Below are 19586 nucleotides of genomic sequence, written 5' to 3' on the forward strand. Positions count from 1 at the left end.
AATAAACAAGCTATACCTCCAAGGTTAGTGATTTGAGACTCAGGGCACATGACAGTTTCACTTTCTGAGAACATTTCCAAAGAATGCTGCTACTCATAGACTTATACGACAACATTAGTGATTTCTACTTTTTGGCTCCATATCAGTACTTTATTATATTCAGCTATATTTATTAATTCATTTATATCCCACCTTTTGTTAACCAAATTGCTTTATTTACAGCAATTGGCAATTTATAAATGGGTTCTTGCCAGTTTATACCAAGGTCCTGTTCCCACCAAGGGTTACCAGTAAAGGATTCGAGGCTGTTGTAGTTAAAATAGATGTATTTTACTTGAAAATATATTTCATACAAACAATACTGATGCACTCACACATTCAATCAAGTTCCTAAGAATTACAGTATTAAAATAAGCACAGTTGCATTAGCAGGTAGGGGTGATGGTGGGCGATACTTATCTGTCTTGCAGCTTGGTTGTTCCAATGAAGAATGGAGGGGAAGAAATGGAAACAAAGGAATTCACACATGACCAGAACCAGCCAGAACGTGTGGGTCTCTTGACTGCAGATCAAGAGATTAGAGGAGGCAAGGGTTGGGGATAGCAAGTGGGACTCAAGGAGAGTAAAAGCAGATAGGGGGTGTTGTGGGGATTGCTAGCTAGGAAGGGCCAGGTGAGTGGTCCTTCCCTTTTATAGGGAGTCCAAGAGATGAGTGTTAACTGTGCCAACCTCCTGGCCCACCTACCTGTTAGTCCATCCCAAAAACAATCCTATTGGTTGCCTATGGGAAGGGGAGGTTACCTGAAGGGGTGGCCAATATTGTAACCTAAAACCTTACTCTGAGTATGGCATCTGGACAAGTGTGAAAACCTAGGCGTCAAGATGCTCCATTGTAGTGCTGATGAAGCTGGCCATTCTATTGATAACCAAATGTCCATTTGGCAGGAAATACCAATGCAGGAACAAAGCAGGTGATGGGTAGTATGTGACTACAAACAGTTCCGTAATGGGGGCTGTCTCTTCTCAGAGTTGTTGTTTTCTCATTGGCTCACAATAATGGAGGTGTGTGCTTCTTCACCAGGCTTGGCAACTGTGTAGCTGAAACCTTATTTACATGTAAGGTATGTGCAGGCACCTTCTATGTGTTGTATCACAACAGGTGACTTAAAGTGTACAGCTTTCTGAGCCTATGTGTGTGTGCACAGTCCATTGTGTGTAGCAATAAATAGTCCATAAAGCAAATATCAAGCTCATTCTCTTAACACTTTCTCCACAATGAAAATGTCACTTTCCTGTCCTCCATTTTATCCTTAAACCAGTCCTGTAAGGCAAGTTAGGCTGAAAATGTACAACTGCCCAAGGTCACCCAGTGAACTTCCATGGCAGAGTGGTGATTTGAAACTCAGTCTTCCAGATCCTAGTCTCAAATTCTAACCACTACATCATATTCTCTTTAGTGGGGTGGCTGCTGTTGAACATAGCAAGCAGCCAGCCTGAGTGGGGCATGCAAGTCTCAGGGTAGCAAGTCGCCCAGTGGTTGCTGGTGGACCTGGCCCTGTTGAGGCCCCCCTCAAAGGCCAAAACAGTACTGTAAAGGGCCTTGCTCTCTTCCCCCCATCTTTTACTGACAGAAACCATAGCTTGATGGCCGACAAACATGTGGTTGCTTAGCAACAGCATTAATTTCTTAAACCTACAGGTGCTGCTTCTGTTATTGGGGAGGCTAACCCTCCAGTATATATATTTAAGATTACTGATTTTTCTGGCATTTGCCATGTTGAGAATTAGATATATTGATTATTGTTGTTATAACGGAGCTGCTCTGGGCAGACACAGAATCCATACTTCCTAAATATAAACAGTTTCTCTTCTCCCAGCCAGCTGTCTTTATTTGCTTGTTTAAAGCTACAGGTATAACAAAAGCTGAACAGTCATTTACTTATTCATGACTGATCTTACTTCCATCCTGTTCTTTTCCTTGTCTCAAAGATCCTGGCATAATGTGTACTGCGTAATTAACAACCAAGAGATGGGCTTTTACAAAGATGCAAAAGCTGCTTCCTCAGGCATCCCCTACCACAGTGAGATTCCTGTGAGTCTGAAAGAAGCCATCTGTGACATTGCAGTTGAATACAAGAAGAAAAAGCATGTGTTCAAGCTAAGGTAAAGCCTTGGTGTATCTTGGGGGGGGGGATGGGTTATGTGGAAATGGCCTCCTTTCCTGATAGAGATGGCACTGATTCCCCCAATATCACTGCTTTTCAATCTTGTCCACATTACTTTTGTCTTCCAAGAAAGTCCAGTGCTTCTGTGACTTTCTGTGTGTGTTGCAGAGGACAGAGAATCAAGAACAAGCCCACTGAATTCATGATCTGGGGCAGTGCTGAGCCTCATTTTTTCCATTTTGCTGTTAGTAGTAACTCCTCTGTGATTCTCTAAGCTCTTGGCTTTCTGATAAGTGTTATAACATCACGACTTCAGGATGCCAAGGAATCATAAGGGGAAAAATCATTGATACGTTTTCCTCCAACCGAGTACCTCCCACACACACATATTCTATGTTCTGAAGGGATTGAACAGGCCAATTTTCCCATCCATCTTTGTTTTCTTTTATTATCCTCAGCTGCTGGTAATGTTCCATACATCCTAGAGCATGCTCAGTCTTCATTGGGAAGGGGAAGGGTTTTTTTAAAAATTATATAGGAATGTATATCCATACCCAGGGAATACCTTAAGTTTGCAAAAACAACTACATTGTCTGATTGACCCCATTTTGCAACCTTTCTGATAAGTGCTTGATGTAAGGCACCCCTTCTCAAGATCTAGAAACTAGTGACTTAAGTTTCACACCCTTCAAACTTGTTTTTCTTTTTTATAATTTAAAAAAATTATAATTGTGGCTTTGGGGACCTGTGAGTCTTCTAATCCTCAGTGAGGGCAATGCCTGGACTCAGGGTGCCACCCAGCATTCAACTTGAATAAGCGTTCACCTGTTCATTGTATCCTTGAAGGGACCACACAGTACACTTGATGAAAATAACTAAGAAAAAGGCTTATTTCAGTGGTACGTGTGGTTTGGTGGTTCTTTGTTTTTGTTTTCTTCAGTCCTCTCAGTATTACAGTAACAGACCTATTGGAGAGCTGGTGTCTGAGAAAGTCTAACAGTTACAAAACAGGTTTCTTGTTTAACTGATTCAGACTTATAACATGGAACAGAAAGACTTCTAACGTTTGATTTATACAAGAACAGCACCCAAAACCTACCTGTCTTCAAAATATCTAAAGTCCCAAAGGAAATCCCTGCCTAACCAGCAGACCTCCCAGCCTTTCTCCCACCAAACTGTGTAAGCCGCCTTGAGCCTGCTTCATGGGGATGGTGGGGTATGAATTAAATAAATAAATAACAACACTCAACTCTGTCAGTTGGCCCGGAGTTAAATTGCCAAACTCCCCCCCCCTTTAACATTCCAGTACACCATCTACTATTTGAAAGTGATTGGCTGAGGCTTTTTGAGGGCTGAACTTGAAACCGTCTGTCACACTTGGCCATTGAAGCTGGTCTTAGAGGAATAAGACACCTCCAACATTCCCTTTTTGCCTAGGAGTTCACTATGTGCATTCAACTGTTCACAGTCAGTTTCCATTCTACCTCCCTGCCCCTTTATCTTCAAGTGGCAATGCAATCAGATCATTTTTTCCAAAGGGCCATAAGAAGTTTTCCAAAGGCTAGAAATGAGTCCTCCTCCAATTACCTTGCAAAAAGTGGTTCAGCATTACATTAGCTGTAAATGGACAATGCAAAGCAAAGTAACCCTTATTAAAGTAGCTTAATGGATGCAGAGAAAACAATTGAGGGATTATTTATCTTCTTAAAATAGTAGAGAGATTGAGAGAGCCCAGCCCACTGATAGGAGAAAATTAATGCTTTGGATAAATCTGTGTATCCCTCCATGAAGCCAGAGCCTCCAGCAGTGTGATTCACTGGTGATTTTCCACATTGTTGTATTCTTTTTATTATCTCTATGCATTATTAATAGCAGTCAAATGTGGCCTTGCACTGAGAAAATGTGAAGCCTTCCCACATCCAGATGACTCAGAGGGAGAAAAAATAATCTTAGTAGATCTTCCTAGTTTATAGTGTAGGACCCAGATACATCTGTCACAGATTAAGTGAACCAGCATTTTGAGGGAAGGGAGATAATGAGGGGGGATACTTCTATTTACATAATGGTAAATAGTCATTGCAGGATTTCCTGATTTGGAGCACTGGCATAATGAGAGGAAGGGTTCAACTTTTTTGGTGTAGTAATTTGGTGTAGTGGTTAAGTGCGCGGACTCTAATCTGGGAGAACCGGGTTTGATTCCCCACTCCTCCACTTGCACCAGGCTGGATGACCTTGGGCAAGCCGTAGCTCTGATAACAGCTATTCTTGAAAAAGAACAGTTTCTGTCAGAGCTCTCTCAGCCCCACCCACCTCACAGGGTGTCTGTTGTGGGGAGGGGAACGGAAAGGAGTTTGTAAGCCACTCTGAGACACCTTTGGGTAGTGAAGGGTGGGGTATAAATCCAATCTCTTCTTCTCTTCTTTTTCCCCAAGCCATTTTTGTAAACTCATCTCCTACCCTCCAGCTGGGAAAAATATACCATCCTAGGGTAGACTCAGGGGTTAATATTGTGAAATTTTAAACCCTCTCCCCTGTACTGCTGGGACTCCTACAATTAAAATTAAAGCAGATAATCTCAGGAAGTTGAATTCTGTGCCCAGTATGGCATTCTGTGTTTTTTCTGTGCTGATGCAGAATGTGACATACTAGAACTGATGTTTATAAGGTAGGTCTTCTATGCATAAATGATTGGCATGACTATGTAGATGTGCTGATAATCCAGGAGCAGCTTTTCATACTATGGTTTTCTTAGGAATAAATGGAAAACCCTCCCCAACCAATAAATATTACAGTGGGAGTGACTTGCAGAGATTCCTTCAGATTTGAGAATAAGAAGCATGCAATAAGTCTTCCCTGAGCAAGACTCTGAAGAGGCAGCATAAAAATGTCCTGCGTAAATAAATAACTGCATCCTTGGGACATCTATCTCTGCCACAGAATCCCAAGGCTGTGTTGGACCATTCCTCTCCCTAATAATAATAATAATATACTTTATTGTCATTGTACATAGTACAACGAAATTAAAGGTGCAATCATTCGGTGATCTACAACCATACTCATACACTCACACAACCATTCACAACCATCCCATAACTCCCTTAAGGTTCACATTACAACTTAAACCACCAATGTCACCCAAATTCCAATTTCATACAGCATTTAAAGCAATAATAGCTCTCAAATAAAAACTATTTTTTAATCTGTTTGTCCTTGTTTTAATTGTCCTGTATCTTCTACCCGAAGGCAGCAGTTCAAACAGGGAGTGTTCAGGGTGTGACAAATCCTGCAGAATGTTCTTTGCTTTCATCTAAAATGCTGTGGCAGGAGAGCTGACTAGCCCAGACCTCAAATTAGGATAAATTCGCATTGTTGTGATGACAGTCAGGATGTATGCGATATCTCTAAAATGAGGAATGGGGTGGTATACGTGGTACTTACACCAACACTGAGTCTTGACTAGCATTACTGACACAGGAAGACCAAAGATTGTAATTACTGTTGCACCTGCTGGAGTGTTAGGAACAGCCGCGTTTTAATCAGCTATGAACTTCTTGTTCTGTATTACAGGCTAACTGATGGCAATGAGTACCTCTTCCAGGCCAAAGATGATGTAAGTGTCTGCCTTTTGTTCTGTTGTTGTTGTTTTAAATAATGTCAGAGCTACTAGTGTCCCATTGTTGCTGTGGTATTCTCTGTATTCTATATTAAGGACCACATTACTTTCTGGTAAGCAAAGGGCTTCAGTCACAATGTATGTGTTATAACACCACCACGCTCAGGGGGCAGGAACTGGGAAGGCTGTTGGCTTATCTTATCCCATGTGCTACATACTTCTGGCTACAGAAATTGTCAGCTTAAGGCAGTGGGAAGTACCAACTTCCCTTTCAGCTCCAGTGAACATCATGACATTGCGATACCATTTTAAGCTGAGTTTGCAGGCTGTTCAGGACTTAAGGAGCCAGTGTGGTGTAGAGGCTAGAGTGTCAGACCAAGATCTGGGAGACCAGAATTCAAATCTCCACTCTAGCATCAAACCTAGCGGGGTGACTTCAGGCCAGTCACTTACTCTCAGCCTAACTTACTTTGCAAGGCCGTGGTGATGATAAGATGGAGGAGAGCACAACAATACAAGCCACTTTGGATGCTCATTAAGGAGAAAAGTGGGATGTAAATGAAATAAATAAATGTCCCAGGCAGGTTTGTGGCCCTTCTCTGCTGCAATAGATATATATTTTTCTGGAGGCTCAAGACAGGTTGCTCACCCTAACTGAGGATGTTTCCCATGTTTCCCTTTTGGAGGCACAAGAGCGGAGTGAGAAAAGGAAAGATCGTTTCACCAGATCTCAAGCTGCAATAATATTTCCAGCTTGCAGTCTCCAGGTGTCATTCAGAAGAGCCCTTCATTTAAATGAACTTGCCATTTTTGCTTCCTTCAGCTCATCAGCTGTTTTTTGCAAGTTTTTCATCTAAAAATCCACTTGTAAAACATTAAGAAAAAACCCTACAGGGAAGCTGATGGAGCCCTAGAGTGTTCTTTATGCGTATGTATAGTAACATTAATGCTTCTTGCAGGAGGATATGAACACATGGATCCAGGCCATCACCTCCGCAATCTCTTCGGACAAAATTGATGTGTCTGCAAGCACACAGAGCACCCCAGCTACGAGCCGTGCCCAGACCCTGCCAGCCAGCGTTACAATAACCAGCGAATCCAGTCCCGGCAAGCGGGAGAAAGACAAAGAGAAAGACAAAGAGAAGCGTTTCAGCCTTTTTGGGAAAAAGAAGTGAACTCCCACCTATCCTACACGCTGCACTTCTCCGACCGTTCCAGTGGAATTCCAGCATGCAAGCTCAGAACCAATACATTACTCTCCGTGCCTAATGTTCCTCAATGTGATTTAATTTTTTTTATTTATAGAGCATTTTAAAAAAAATACACAAAAAGATTCTAAAGTTACAAATGACTGAGGTGCATTGGGCAGCTTCTGTGTAAGAGAGAACCAGTTTTCTTTTTCTTTTCTCTCTTTTTTTTAAAATGAAGTTAATGTAGATTAGATCTTACTATTTAAACTGTTCCTCAATTTTGTGAGGCTGTCTTGGAAAAACAACCCCCTCCCTTCCCCCCATACCTCAGTGTCATTGATATGCAAGGCAGCGGTGCTTACAAAGTTAACACTCCCATCGGAGACAAATGTACACTTTTTTTTTCACTTCCATCAAAAGTGGTTGCACTGAGTCTTGACAAGTTGATTCTCCCCACTGCGAATCTAACCTTTAATGAAATGGGTAGCATATTCTCTTTTGCCGTAACTGAGTGCAGCCCAGCATTAACTTGCAGACCAAAATCATTTGTATCCAGGCATCTGTTTATTATTAACACGATTGTGAGGCTTTTTTCCTGCATCTGGCAATGACAGTTAAGAATGTTGGTATGGACAACGAAGGACTTAGCATACTGATAACGGTTTTAAATAATCTGTAATTTCAGCTCTCTCTCTCTCTCTTTCTCTCTCTCTTTTTTGCTGAAATACATTATATTGTATGTTTCAGATAATTCTAGTAAAAAGTATAATAAGACTAGATGTATAATAAAAAAACCCTTTAAAATCATTGATTAAGTGTAAAAGTGGAACTGAAGCATTTACTGGAAAAAAAGTAATGTTACTCCAATGGTTACTTGCTTGTCTGCTGCTACACTGTGTTATAATTTTGCTACATTACCTTTGCTCTTTGATACATAGTGTGCATTTCTCTGTCACTGTAACTATTGTAATGAACAATTTTCATCTTACTGCACAATCAAAAAACAAAATTTACATTTAATAGGAATGACTTTTCAGTGACTGGGCCTGTAGTCAGGATAGTACTGGAACTGGCTTTCGGTTGTATGGAACTGTACCTTTAGACTTTTACCCTATCTGTTAAATATATGCTATGTCATTAAATGCTTTTAAAACTAACCTTGATACTCAGATTCCTTCTTCGTTCCCCACCCAATATCAGCCCCTTCCTTTTAATATGCCAATAATAATTCTGAAAGGAAGCCAAAAACTTATTTTATATGGTTTTCCCTCCTTCTTGGCACAGAAGTAACCAAAGAAGTCTGAGCAAGGATCCTAATGTCAGGTGATCTAAGCCATAATTTGAAAAATGTGTTCCCTTTCACAGAGCACCTTTTCTGGCCCTATGGAGGCCTCAAAATTTTCAAGTAGGAAATTCATAGTGTGTTACTGTGTATCACTATTACGTTTGTGTATATTCCAAAACACCTCAGCAGGTGAGCCAACAGCTTGAGTGGACAAATGCCAGTGTACTGGGCGCAAAATTCTTATTGTTCAGAGGTTTTTAAAACTGCACCCTCTACTTGGGGACAAGCAAATTTATCTGGTGGGGGAGGAAACTGTAAACTAAATCATTGTTCTCCTGTGGAACCTGAACCTGTTTTATTTCTAACATTGGTCAGTGTAATGTGTCTTAAAATCCTTCTAGTAGGGCATGAAGGCCCAAAGTCCCTCCTGTTATTTGCCCTCAGTGTCTCTGTTTACTGTCAATGCCATAAACTTATTTTCCATATCTGACTTTGAAGCTGCAGATACATATACACTTTTGTTAAATTTAAATGCATTAAATCCTTATCTTTCTGTATATATGACCACCATCTGGCACACAAGTGAGTGTGGCTTAAACTCACTGGATTGTGCCCCCCAGAACCACCTAGCAGTTTTTTTATGTTTTATTAACATTTTTTAAAAACCCTCTAAACTAATGTGCCATTTATATCATCAATTGAAGGCATTCTGCACTATTTGATGTGTACAGTAACTGCCTTGCCAGTCGAGCCAGTATGTGGCTACCGATAAACATTTTGTAGAACAGTTAGTGTAGCATCCACATTAACTAAAGGAGGCTGTCCAAACTGTTACTATCCACAGTTACTGAACTTTGCAATATCACTAGCAACCACTTCCCTCACCCCTCCTCAAGAATATAGTTTCATGTTTATCAGATTAAGCACTGAATGCCATGTTGGCTGTCTTGTCTCATATGTTCCCCTGTACCAGTTATGGTTCTCTCGTTGCCACCTTCTGGTTACTCCCCCATGTAAGGGTACACATTTGGCATCTACTAGAACCCTGTCCTTTCCAGTAGTGGCTACCACCTTGTGGAACATGCTTCTGGAGGAGGCGAGGAGCACAGGGTCCTTGTAAAGTGCTATAAAGCCATTTTATTGCTAGGGCTTCTAATGGGGTTTAAACTGGAGGCAATTTTCATTGGTAGAGAGATTCATGTGGTTTTGTTGTGTATTGTGTATGCTTTTAGCAACAAGGGAAAGGCAGAATATCAATTATTTTAATTGTTTATGCGTAGCTCCTGAACAAGAAGAATCTGAACACTGTCTACTTTTGTTTATGCGTAGCTCCTGAACAAGAAGAAAGAATCTGAACACTGTCTACTGGTCAGCATGTAACTATTCAGGCTTCACAGACCTACTTGAGTGCATCTGAAATAATGACAATTTTCACATTGTTTTGTGTATTTTATTTTATAGATCACTTTTCTTTGCTGAGACTCAATGTAATCAGACAGCATAAGACATCCAATAAACAATGCAATAGGACTAGGATTTAAAAAACCAGAAAAGTACAAGAGAAAGGTATGCAACACCTTTAACACAACACCTTTAAAAAGGAAAATGTGCAAAACATTTTGCTACAAAAGGAAGTGGAATTTATCTTTAAGTTAGAAGCATGCAAACCTTTGGGACTTAATGCATATGTAGATTTGAGTGCTTTTCTCTAAACTGACATCACTGATAAGCTGATTAGGTAGTTTGCACCTGGAGACACAGACAAGCTTTAAGTATTAGGAGAGGCTTGCCAGTCCCTAAGAGCCGTCTTTACATGCTTAGATGAGAGAATGCCTGCAAAGTGAGGCCACATGTTCATCATGAATAAGGACAAATAAGGCAGTTTTGGTAAGATATTTTATTCGCAAGTTAATCTTGATGTTTGTTATTCATAGTATTGTGAACGTTACTGTTATAATTCTGTTTAGAGACATTGTTCTGAGGGAGTTCCTGTTGCTGCAAAACAAAGCCTTTTTGGAGGCATTACTTGCCCATCTGGGTGCAGTCCTGAGGAAGGGATCAACAACCCATTAATATCTAGAGTGGGTCGACTGCGGTTCATCATTTTGTGTTTGCCTCAAGTCAAAGATTGGACTTACTTGCTTCATGGACATTTGTTTTTCCAGTTTGGAATTGAGAAGCCGTTTTCCACCCCTGAACAGTGAAGCCACACTTGGGGATGCATTGTTCCCTTCAAGTTCTTAACTTGTCTGTGTAACTATTGTATTGTATTGGCCTGAATAGTATATTGAAATAATAAGAGTTGCTTAGGAATTGTACTACTGTGGAGCTTTATTTGATGTATCCTCAAGCAGGCAACTAGCTGAACTTTATTGCTGGCATAATAACACCTTATAGCACTTTCTGTGGACCTGCATCTTTTTAAAATTTTCTAACATCCAGCCTGATGAAGAATTCTGGTGAGGCAAAAAGCTTGCACAATGTTTTGTGTCAATTTGGTCCTAATAAAAGGTATCATATGGATATTGTTCTGGGTTTTGGATTCTGCAAGGACCAATAATGCCGTATAACCTTTTCTAAAGTTATTCAGCTCCTGTCATGGCTGAGTGGGGATATGAAACCTTTCCCCAGTCCTAGTCCATCACTCGAACCAGTATTTTTGAGAATAAATCACACTGAACACAGCGCACCTTTCTTCAAAACTAACTATACATTCGATCAAGCGTCTAAGGATCTCTACAGTACAATATACCACACAGCCCTCCGCATTAAAAAAGCTTGAACAGAACACAATCTCGTGTTGTTGACCCTGACCCGTCTCTCTCACAGTATTCCTTCACTCGCACCGTCCCTTAGAAACCACCCACGCCCTTCTATACAAGCCGGCTCCACGGCAACACTGGCGGATCGCGGAACGGCGTTTAAATTTAAAAAAAAAAAAAAAAAGTGAGGCCCAAGACGCGGGCTGATGCGCAAGGCATCCTGGGAGTTGTAGTTTTCTAGAGACGTGCTCTACCACAGGTCCAATGACGTTTCGAACTTCATTCCCCATGACCCTCTCTCCAGGCGAGGTTTGTGTTGTGAGGGCGCTTTCAGTTGCGGGGTTTCCAAGGGGATTCACCAAAGTGGTGAGACGTTGACGCAGCTCTGCGTTCCCGCCCCTGGCCCAATGTCGAATGAGGCGGCGGCGGCATCTTCTTGTGAGCGCTGCCTAGGAAACGGGTTGGGTTGGGCTGCTGAGGGGAGGCAATGCGCTTGAGAAGGCTGAAGAAGAAGAAGAGGAGGAGGAGGGAGCGCCACTCACTCGTCTCCCGGCACCCCAGCCTGCCTCCTCCACCTCCTCTTCAAGCTGCCGTCTACAAGCGCCGCTTCTGCTGCTCACAGGTGACGGTCGAAATCACTGTCTGGGGTGGGAGGAAGCTCTGCTCTGCCTGAGGGGTTGATGTGAGTGACAGCTTCGCCTGTTCCCATCCACCCGCTTCCGTGGGGACTGCCAGCTTTCTGCACAGCCCTTGTGCCTCCAACAGCCTCTCTGTCAAGCAGCAGGCATAGAGCAAGTAGTTCCGCAAGAGCATCGTTCGGTCATGGAACTTACTGCCACACGGCCTAGCGAGGGCCGCTCGCTTAGGTGCCTTTAAAAAGGCTTCAGGCAAATGCTCTATTTAGTGCATCTGCATTCAACCAAGGGGAGGAGGTGGGGGGGGGGGGGGAGCGTACAGGCTTGTCACTTCTCTGTGAAGAGCTTCACTGCAGAGTGGGGGATTTGAACGTGAAATCTCTCAAATCTTGATCCTATATCCTGACCTGTATTCTATATTCTATACTGGCATATTCAAGAAAGACTGGTCCATCAATGCCTTTTAGCCACAATGAGTCAATGGAACCTCCACATTCAGATGCAGTGTACCTGTAAATACCAGTTGTTTTGCAGGGATAACGAGAGGGAACACCTTGGCCTCTGCCCTGCTTTCAGAGGTAACCGGTTGCTGGACTAGATGGATTTTGGTTTGATACAGCTAGGGGTCTGATATTCATTTCTGTGTTTATTTATTTACTTATATTATTCATTTTTAGAGAGCCAGCCTGGTGTGGTGGGTGCAGCATCAAGCTATGATCTGGGAAAACCAAATTTGAATCCTCTTTACCATAGAAGCTTGCTGGGTGACCTTGGGCCAGTCACTCTCAGTCTAATTACCTCAGATGGTTGTTTTGAGGATAAAATGGAGAAGGGAAGTTTTAAGTAATTTTGGGGGGCCCATTGGGGAGAAAAGCAGGGTATAAATAAAGAAAACAAAATAATAAAGTAATTGATTTATTTTATTAAAACTTTTATATTCTGCCTTTTTCATGGCTCAAGGTGGCACATAAAGCCACTTTTAAAGGCAGAAGAGCTGAACAGGACTTTTTTCCTGGTAAGTTGGCAACCTTACACCGTTCCTTTGTGTGGTGGGTTTCCAGTGCAGTAAGAGAGTATGGTTTCAGACTTCATTTGAAACGGTCATTTCTTCTTTGTAGAACTGAAGTCCTAGATTTTCTCCTTCACTCTTCAAATCTTGCAACCCCACAAGAACTTAATGTGCAAGGCCAGCTTCATATAGTGGATGAATCTAGACTCTGGGTTCAGATTCAAATCCTTGCTCGGCCTTGGGGGTCACTGAGGCTCACCTTGGGCCAATCGTGTACTCTTATACTAATCAACCACAATGAGTTGTCATGAGAAGAAACAATTAGGATGATCCCATGTACACTATCCTGAGAGACACTTATCTTTCACTTTGGAAATTGGTGTCAAGTCACAGAAAGGCCTTATCCATTGCCACAACTCCCCTTTCTTCCACTGGGAAAGGATGCTCCTTTTATGTTGCTGAAATATACTAATACAAGTGGGAACCCGCAAGGACTTGTGGGAGGCATCTCATTTCTCCCTCTCCCACGATTTCCTCTTTCCCTTTCCTGAAAGTCACCATAGCCTCTCCCCTTTTCCTGCTTACTTCTCTCCTTCTATGGTTGCCAACCTCCAGGTGGGGCCTGGAGGTCTTCTGAAATGACAACAGATCTTCCAACTACAGAGATCAGTTCCCCCTTATGGTTGAAAGCAGATTGGGAAATTCCTGGAGATTTGGGGGTGGAGCCTTGGGAAGGTGAGGTTTGGGCAAGAAAGCAACCTCAGCAGGGTAATGCTATAGAATTCATCCTCCGAAGCAGCCATTTTCCCAAAGGGAACTAATCTCTGGAGAGCAGTTGTAATTCTGGGTGATCTCCAGTCCCCACCTGGAGGTTGGCAACCCTAGGTCCCTGGAGGAAAAGAGAGGTGGAGTCTGAGGTCCCTTCCCTCCTCAAACCCCATGTTCCCCAGGCTCCACTCACTGCATCTCCAGGAATTTTCTAACCTGGAGTTGGCAACCCTATTTTCTTCCCACCCAACAGCCAACCTACCTTTATCTGCCACTCTGTCTTAAGCTTTCCCTCTCTTTGCCCTCCCTGGCAGCCTCAGCTTAGGAAAACTGTGGCCCAGTTGTGTGGTGCCAACCACTGGACCAGGCCCACTTACATGGTAGGGAACCCTCGAGGACTTATGAGGTGGCACCTCACTTTCCCCTGTATCCTCCACACTATTTTCTCTTTCCCAAATTTCCCTTGTCCTGGCAACTCCCATATCCTCTCCCTTTTCCCTGCGTCATTCTCTTCTTTTCAGCCATTGAGCAACCTACCTTTTATCTGCCTCCCAACTTCAGCTTATATTTATTATTTATTTAAGAACATAAGAGAAGCCAATGTTGGATCAGGCCAATGGCCCATCTAGTCCAACACTCTGTCACACAGTGGCCAAAAATACCAGGTGCCATCAGGAGGTCCATCAGTGGGGCCAGGACACTAGAAGCCCTCCCACTGTTGCCCCCCCAAGCACCAAGAATACAGTGCATCACCTGCCCCAGACACCACCATCTCCTGTGGCAGTGAATTCCATGTGTTAATCACTCTTTGGGTGAAGAAGTATTTCCTTTTATCTGTTCTAACCTGACCGCTCATCAATTTCACTTAGTGCCCATGAGTTCTTGTATTGTGAGAAAGGGAGAAAAGTACTTCTTTCTCGACCTGCTCTATCCCATGCATAATCTTAGAAACCTCAATCACGTCACCCCTCAGTCGTCGTTTCTCCAAGCTAAAGTGCCCCAAGCGCTTTAACCTTTCTTCATAGGGAAAGTGTTCCAACCCTTTTATCATTCGAGTTGCCCTTTTCTGCACTTTTCCCAAAGCTATAATATCCTTTTTGAGGTGTGGTGACCAGAACTGTACACAGTACTCCAAATGAGGATGTACCATCGATTTATACAGGGGCATTATGATACTGGCTGATTTGTTTTCAATTCCCTTCCTGATAATCCCCAGCATAGCGTTGGCCTTTTTTATTGCAGTCACACCCTGTCTTGACATTTTAATTGAGTTATCTACTACGACTCCAAGATCTCTCTCTTGGTCAGTCTCTGCCAGTTCAGACCCCATCAATATTTAGGATTTTTGGCTCCAATGTGCATCACCTTGCACTTGGCCACATTGAACCCCATTTGCCATGTTGACGCCCACTCGCCCATCCTCGACAGATCCCTTTGGAGTGCCTCACAATCGTCCCTGGTTCTCACAACCCTGAACAACTTCGTGTCATCTGCAACTTTAGCCACTTCAGTGCTTACTCCTAACTCCAAATCATTAATAAACAAGTTAAAAAGCATCGGACCGAGTACTGATCCCTGCGGTACCCCACTGCTTACCACCCTCCACTGAGAAAATTGCCCATTTATAGTCACTCTCTGTTTCCTATTAATCAGCCAGTTTTTGATCCATGAAAGGACTTGTTCTTTTATCCTGTGACTATTGAGCTTACTTAGGAGCCTTTGATGAGGAACATTATCAAAAGCTTTACTTCATTTATACCCCACCTTTCTTTACAGTGGAGACAAAAGCAGCTCACATTATTCTTCTCTCCTTCTTTGTATCCTCACAACAAGCCTGTGAAGTAGGTTTGGCTGAAAATATGTGACTGGTCCAAAATCACCCAGTGAGCTTTCACAGCAAGATGGGGATTTAAACCTGGGTCTCCCAGATGCTATTCTTAAGCTCTCACTGCTACACAACATTGGCTTTCATAGAATGGCTGCTGTTGAACAGTCACAAGCTGCCAGACCTAGTTGACTCATGCAGGTCGGGTGGTATCAAGTCACCCAGAGGTTGCTGTCAGGCCTAGGGGTCTGAAGATCTCCCAGAATTGACAGAGATCTGTCCCCCTGGAGAAAATGGCTGCTTTGGAGGGTGGACTGTATGGCATTATATTCAGCTGAGGCATCTCCCTGCCCTAAACCCTTCTGTCCTCAGACTACACCTCAAAATCTCCAGGATTTACCAACCTGGAGCTGGCAAACCTAGTTAGGCCTGGCCCCAATGAGTCCTCCGTCAAAGGCCAAAATAGGCCCGTAAAGCCCCCCCCCCCGCCTTTTTACTCACAAAACCCCACCCTTGAATACTGCAATTGCCTAGCAACAGCTACTGAGGGGATCCATTGCTTAAAGCTACAGGTGCTCCCTTTATCATTTTCAAGTTTTTTAATTCCCCATTGTATTTTTTTTTTAGATTTCACATTTTTATGCAAATCTGGGGTCCCTTTCAGGTTTGCAGAAAGATGTCTTGCCCATTCACAGCTCCAGTCACCACATTTAAGTATCCTAAAATTTCACTGACTTGGCTATTAGTATATAGATCACCACAATTATTAGTTTAGTTGCTGAATTTGAACAGATAACCTTTCCTTATCAAGGAATGCTGTCTTTACCTGCTCTGTGGAAGAATATGCTGTCCTATGATCCCGTCTCCTTTTCCTGTCCATGTGTCACTCTGATACTGGGCTGGGCTCTGAATGTGGCTCCACTGGCCTGCCCCTTTTTTGTCTTTTTGCACTGGACTCTGGGACAGAAGTGGGCACACAGAGCACCCCTACCCATCCCAGTTTGTGTGCTTCTCCTTGCTTCTCGATATTCATGCCTCTGTACAGGGCATCATATTGTGCTGGGCTTGTGTACTAGTCCCCTCCCCCAGTCTCTCTCTGATTTTGTAGTGATAGTAGAACTCTGTAGTCTTAATAGAAGAACTGAGTTTGTAAGTGATAATTTAAAGATGATTTTATGATCAGACCGAATGTAGAGAAACTGTAAGCAAGACCAGATAAGCCTAAAAATCAATTTTGGATTTAAGTGGGGGGGGGATGGAAAACAGGAAGTGTGTACTTTGCCTAGGGAATGTTGTGATGTATAATATGAATCTAGCGATCTTTAATATAGTCGGACTCGACTGTGCGACTGAACAACAACAACCATGTAAGGACAATTTCATTGCTCTCCTGTACATAGAAATAGTATGTGTCTCTGTGTGAATGGAGAATGTTTCCTGTTTTTTGAGGAGCAGCTTAGTAGGACTGAGGCTGTTTTTGTAATATCAATAAAACTTTTGGAGTGGTTTATCATACTAATGTATTTCATTTTTCCCTCCAGGAATTTCCTGTCATCACACTAATAAGTTGCAAATGCCTTACAATGAAAATCCATAGAAGATGGTGTTATTCCACAGTCAAAGCTGTGTCAGAATGAACACAACCTTATCAGTGGTATTTTAACACATTGATCTCATTTTGCACATCAGCTGCACTTTTTACACCACTGAAAACTACAGACGCGTTTGAATACAAGGACTTTCCCTTTGCAAGAAGCTAGGAAGATGCAATAGGGGGGGATGCACAGCTCTGGCATTCTGCAAGCAGTGATTGTAACACTAACAAGCTCATTCTCCTTTGGATGGAATTGACACGCACAGTTTTGCATGGCACTGATTTCCTGTATCTGTGTGCCTCCCCCACCCCCTTGAAGTTGTCCGGGTTGCAAAACAGCGGGAAAGCAGCAGCTGCTCGTCTCTGGCAGTAGAAGATTATGGTGGCGGCTCAGCACTAGGAAAAGCAGCAGCAGCGGTGGCTGTAGCAGCAGAGCAGGACTCTGTCTGGATGCATTTTCCACTGAAAATCATCACCGGAAAGTGCAGCCTGAAGACTTGGCAGCCAAGCGGGAATTGACAGCGTTTGGAAAGGGGGAAACTGGGGAAGGCAAAGGACGTGGGGGTGGGGGCAGCACCAGTTTTTCCCCGTGTGCTTGTGGGCAGGGGGGGTTGATTATCATGGCGGATCGGACAGCTCCTAGATGCCAGCTCCGTCTGGAGTGGGTGTATGGGTATAGGGGTCACCAGTGCCGCAACAACCTGTACTACACGGCAGGCAAGGAAGTGGTTTACTTCGTAGCTGGAGTCGGAGTGGTTTATAATACCAGAGAGCACAGCCAGAAATTTTTCTTGGGGCACAATGATGACATTATCAGGTAAGAAAGGGTGTGGGTGGGCTAGGGAAGGATCAGCAAAATAACCCTCCACAACTTCTCGTGGTTTAACATGCATCTTGCATTTTAGATAAGCAAATATCTCTGGAGATGTATGTGAGAAAACTGGATGCAGTTGGATCCCTCCTGTTTATATTTTTGTGCATGCATAAGATAAGACCTAGAATCTTGCTGGAGTTATTAACTTTAATTGCACCAAAATCTAGAAGCGTAAGCATCACCCCTCCTCCAAGCTGGAGGTTTTTTATTTTATTATTGTTTTTACTTGCCAACACCCTTAGCCAATGCCTAAGTAGTATATAGGTGGAGAAGATGCTGTTCTCTCAAGAAGATCTGTTCTCTGATGCATGCAGCTGTAATCCACGTAGTGTTCCACTCTGCTCAGTTTTCACCTTGATCCCAACATTTCATCACCTGAGTAGAGCTTATGTTCCCATTTTAAATGCATTTACTGGGAAGTGCTCTTGAAAGAGATGAGAGAATTGCTTCCAACTGAACATATTTAGGCTTGCTTTTATGTGTTTTTGAGGAGAAGAGAGACTTAGATGGATGACAATATGTTTTTAAGAGAGAAAACTTGAATAGGGTGAGCTTTCAGAAACAATTCAAGTTTGCAGGTCTCTCAAACATGTCTGTAATACTACCCTCATGATATTTCATTTCCATGTATTTTAAAACGTGCATAATTCATGAGATGACTTTTATATCTGCTAGAAGTAATTTGGAAAAGCAGCCTGGATTCCCCCCCAAGCATATTGAAGATGTTTCTATTGATCCTTAATATTCTTGTTCTTGAATCTTTGCAATGATAACAGCATTATTAAAACTTAAATCTTACATCTGGATCTTGTTGAAGTCATTCAAACTCAACCATCTATTTACAAGTTTTGTCTTTTAAAAATACTATGTTTTTCGGCTAGGAAAACATCAACCAGTTGGATCCCAACATTGTTTTGGTATTAAATTGTAACAAATTTGGATTCTACCTGCTATTTCAGTTGTGTTTCTTGTTACATCATATATACATTCCTGTCCACCAGAAGTGTATTAGGTTTAGCATCATGCTTGTGTTGGTTTTTGTGCATCTGGAAAAGCCATCTGTATGACATCAGACTTTGGGTAATGCAATGAACCCACCTTTAACAGTAGGGAGTCAAGACTTTACCTAGCAAAATATTTTTCATACACTTTTTTCTTGAGGAACTAATAAACCTACAGTGAGTATAACATACAGTTTTTCATATCTGTGCAGATAATCAAGTTTGTTTATTCTTTGAACCCTAATTCTAGGAATGTTTACTTGGAGGTGAGTTCCACTGAGTTTAAGAATACTGAGTTTAAGAATACTTGCTCCAATAAAAGTTCTAATCAAATGTCACTTTTCCAGTGTGATATGAGAGTGTCTCAGGCTCACTCTTTCTTTCTTCTTAGCTTCCTTACCTGTGACTTCTGATTTGAGTGAATACTTTGAATCTTCCTGCACCTGTCTTCCCCAACCCCCTTTGAGCTGGAGATAGGGTCAAGGGGGTCTTGAGTACATACAAACTAATATTTATTGTGTGTTTAAAATGTGTCTCTAGATGTAGAAGAGCTATTACAAATAATTAAAACGTAAGAATAAAAGTAATACACAGGAAACAAGAACAGCAATAGAAAGGTCTCTGTATTATTCCCATGATATATTTATTTATTTATTTATATTTCTTTATATTTATTTATTTTGAGATTTGTATCCCGCCCTACCCTTACGGCCCAGGGCGGCAAACAAGCGGCAGCGCCGGAAATAAAACATAGATTACATTAAAACCTTAACAATTTTAAACTAAAATGGTGCTCTACAATTCAATTTTAAAACTTCAAGATGGTCGATATCCCTCACTGGCGGCCGATGGTAGACGAGAAACA

At 42.3% G+C, this 19586-nt stretch overlaps 2 protein-coding genes across 5 annotated transcripts in view; both read left to right on the forward strand.

The window, feature by feature from the left end:
- The window catches only part of SPTBN1 (spectrin beta, non-erythrocytic 1), a 258319-nt gene extending 250194 nt beyond the window's left edge, over nucleotides 1-8125 (forward strand). For all 4 annotated transcript variants that reach the window (XM_015421214.1, XM_015421216.1, XM_015421215.1 and 1 more), the window contains 3 exons: nucleotides 1990-2163; nucleotides 5733-5775; nucleotides 6738-8125. In XM_015421214.1, coding sequence (XP_015276700.1) covers nucleotides 1990-2163; nucleotides 5733-5775; nucleotides 6738-6953 — 433 coding nt within the window. In that variant the 3' untranslated portion in view covers nucleotides 6954-8125. The remainder of the gene's footprint in view (nucleotides 1-1989; nucleotides 2164-5732; nucleotides 5776-6737) is intronic.
- A 3244-nt stretch (nucleotides 8126-11369) lies between these two features.
- The window catches only part of LOC107118833 (echinoderm microtubule-associated protein-like 6), a 159828-nt gene continuing 151611 nt past the window's right edge, over nucleotides 11370-19586 (forward strand). The window contains exons 1-2 of the mRNA XM_015421208.1: nucleotides 11370-11637; nucleotides 16794-17663. Coding sequence (XP_015276694.1) covers nucleotides 17467-17663 — 197 coding nt within the window. The 5' untranslated portion in view covers nucleotides 11370-11637; nucleotides 16794-17466. The remainder of the gene's footprint in view (nucleotides 11638-16793; nucleotides 17664-19586) is intronic.

The sequence above is a fragment of the Gekko japonicus genome, unplaced genomic scaffold (genome assembly GCF_001447785.1).
Source record: "Gekko japonicus isolate JY-2015 unplaced genomic scaffold, Gekko_japonicus_V1.1 scaffold261, whole genome shotgun sequence".
Classification (NCBI taxonomy): Eukaryota; Metazoa; Chordata; class Lepidosauria; order Squamata; family Gekkonidae; genus Gekko; species Gekko japonicus.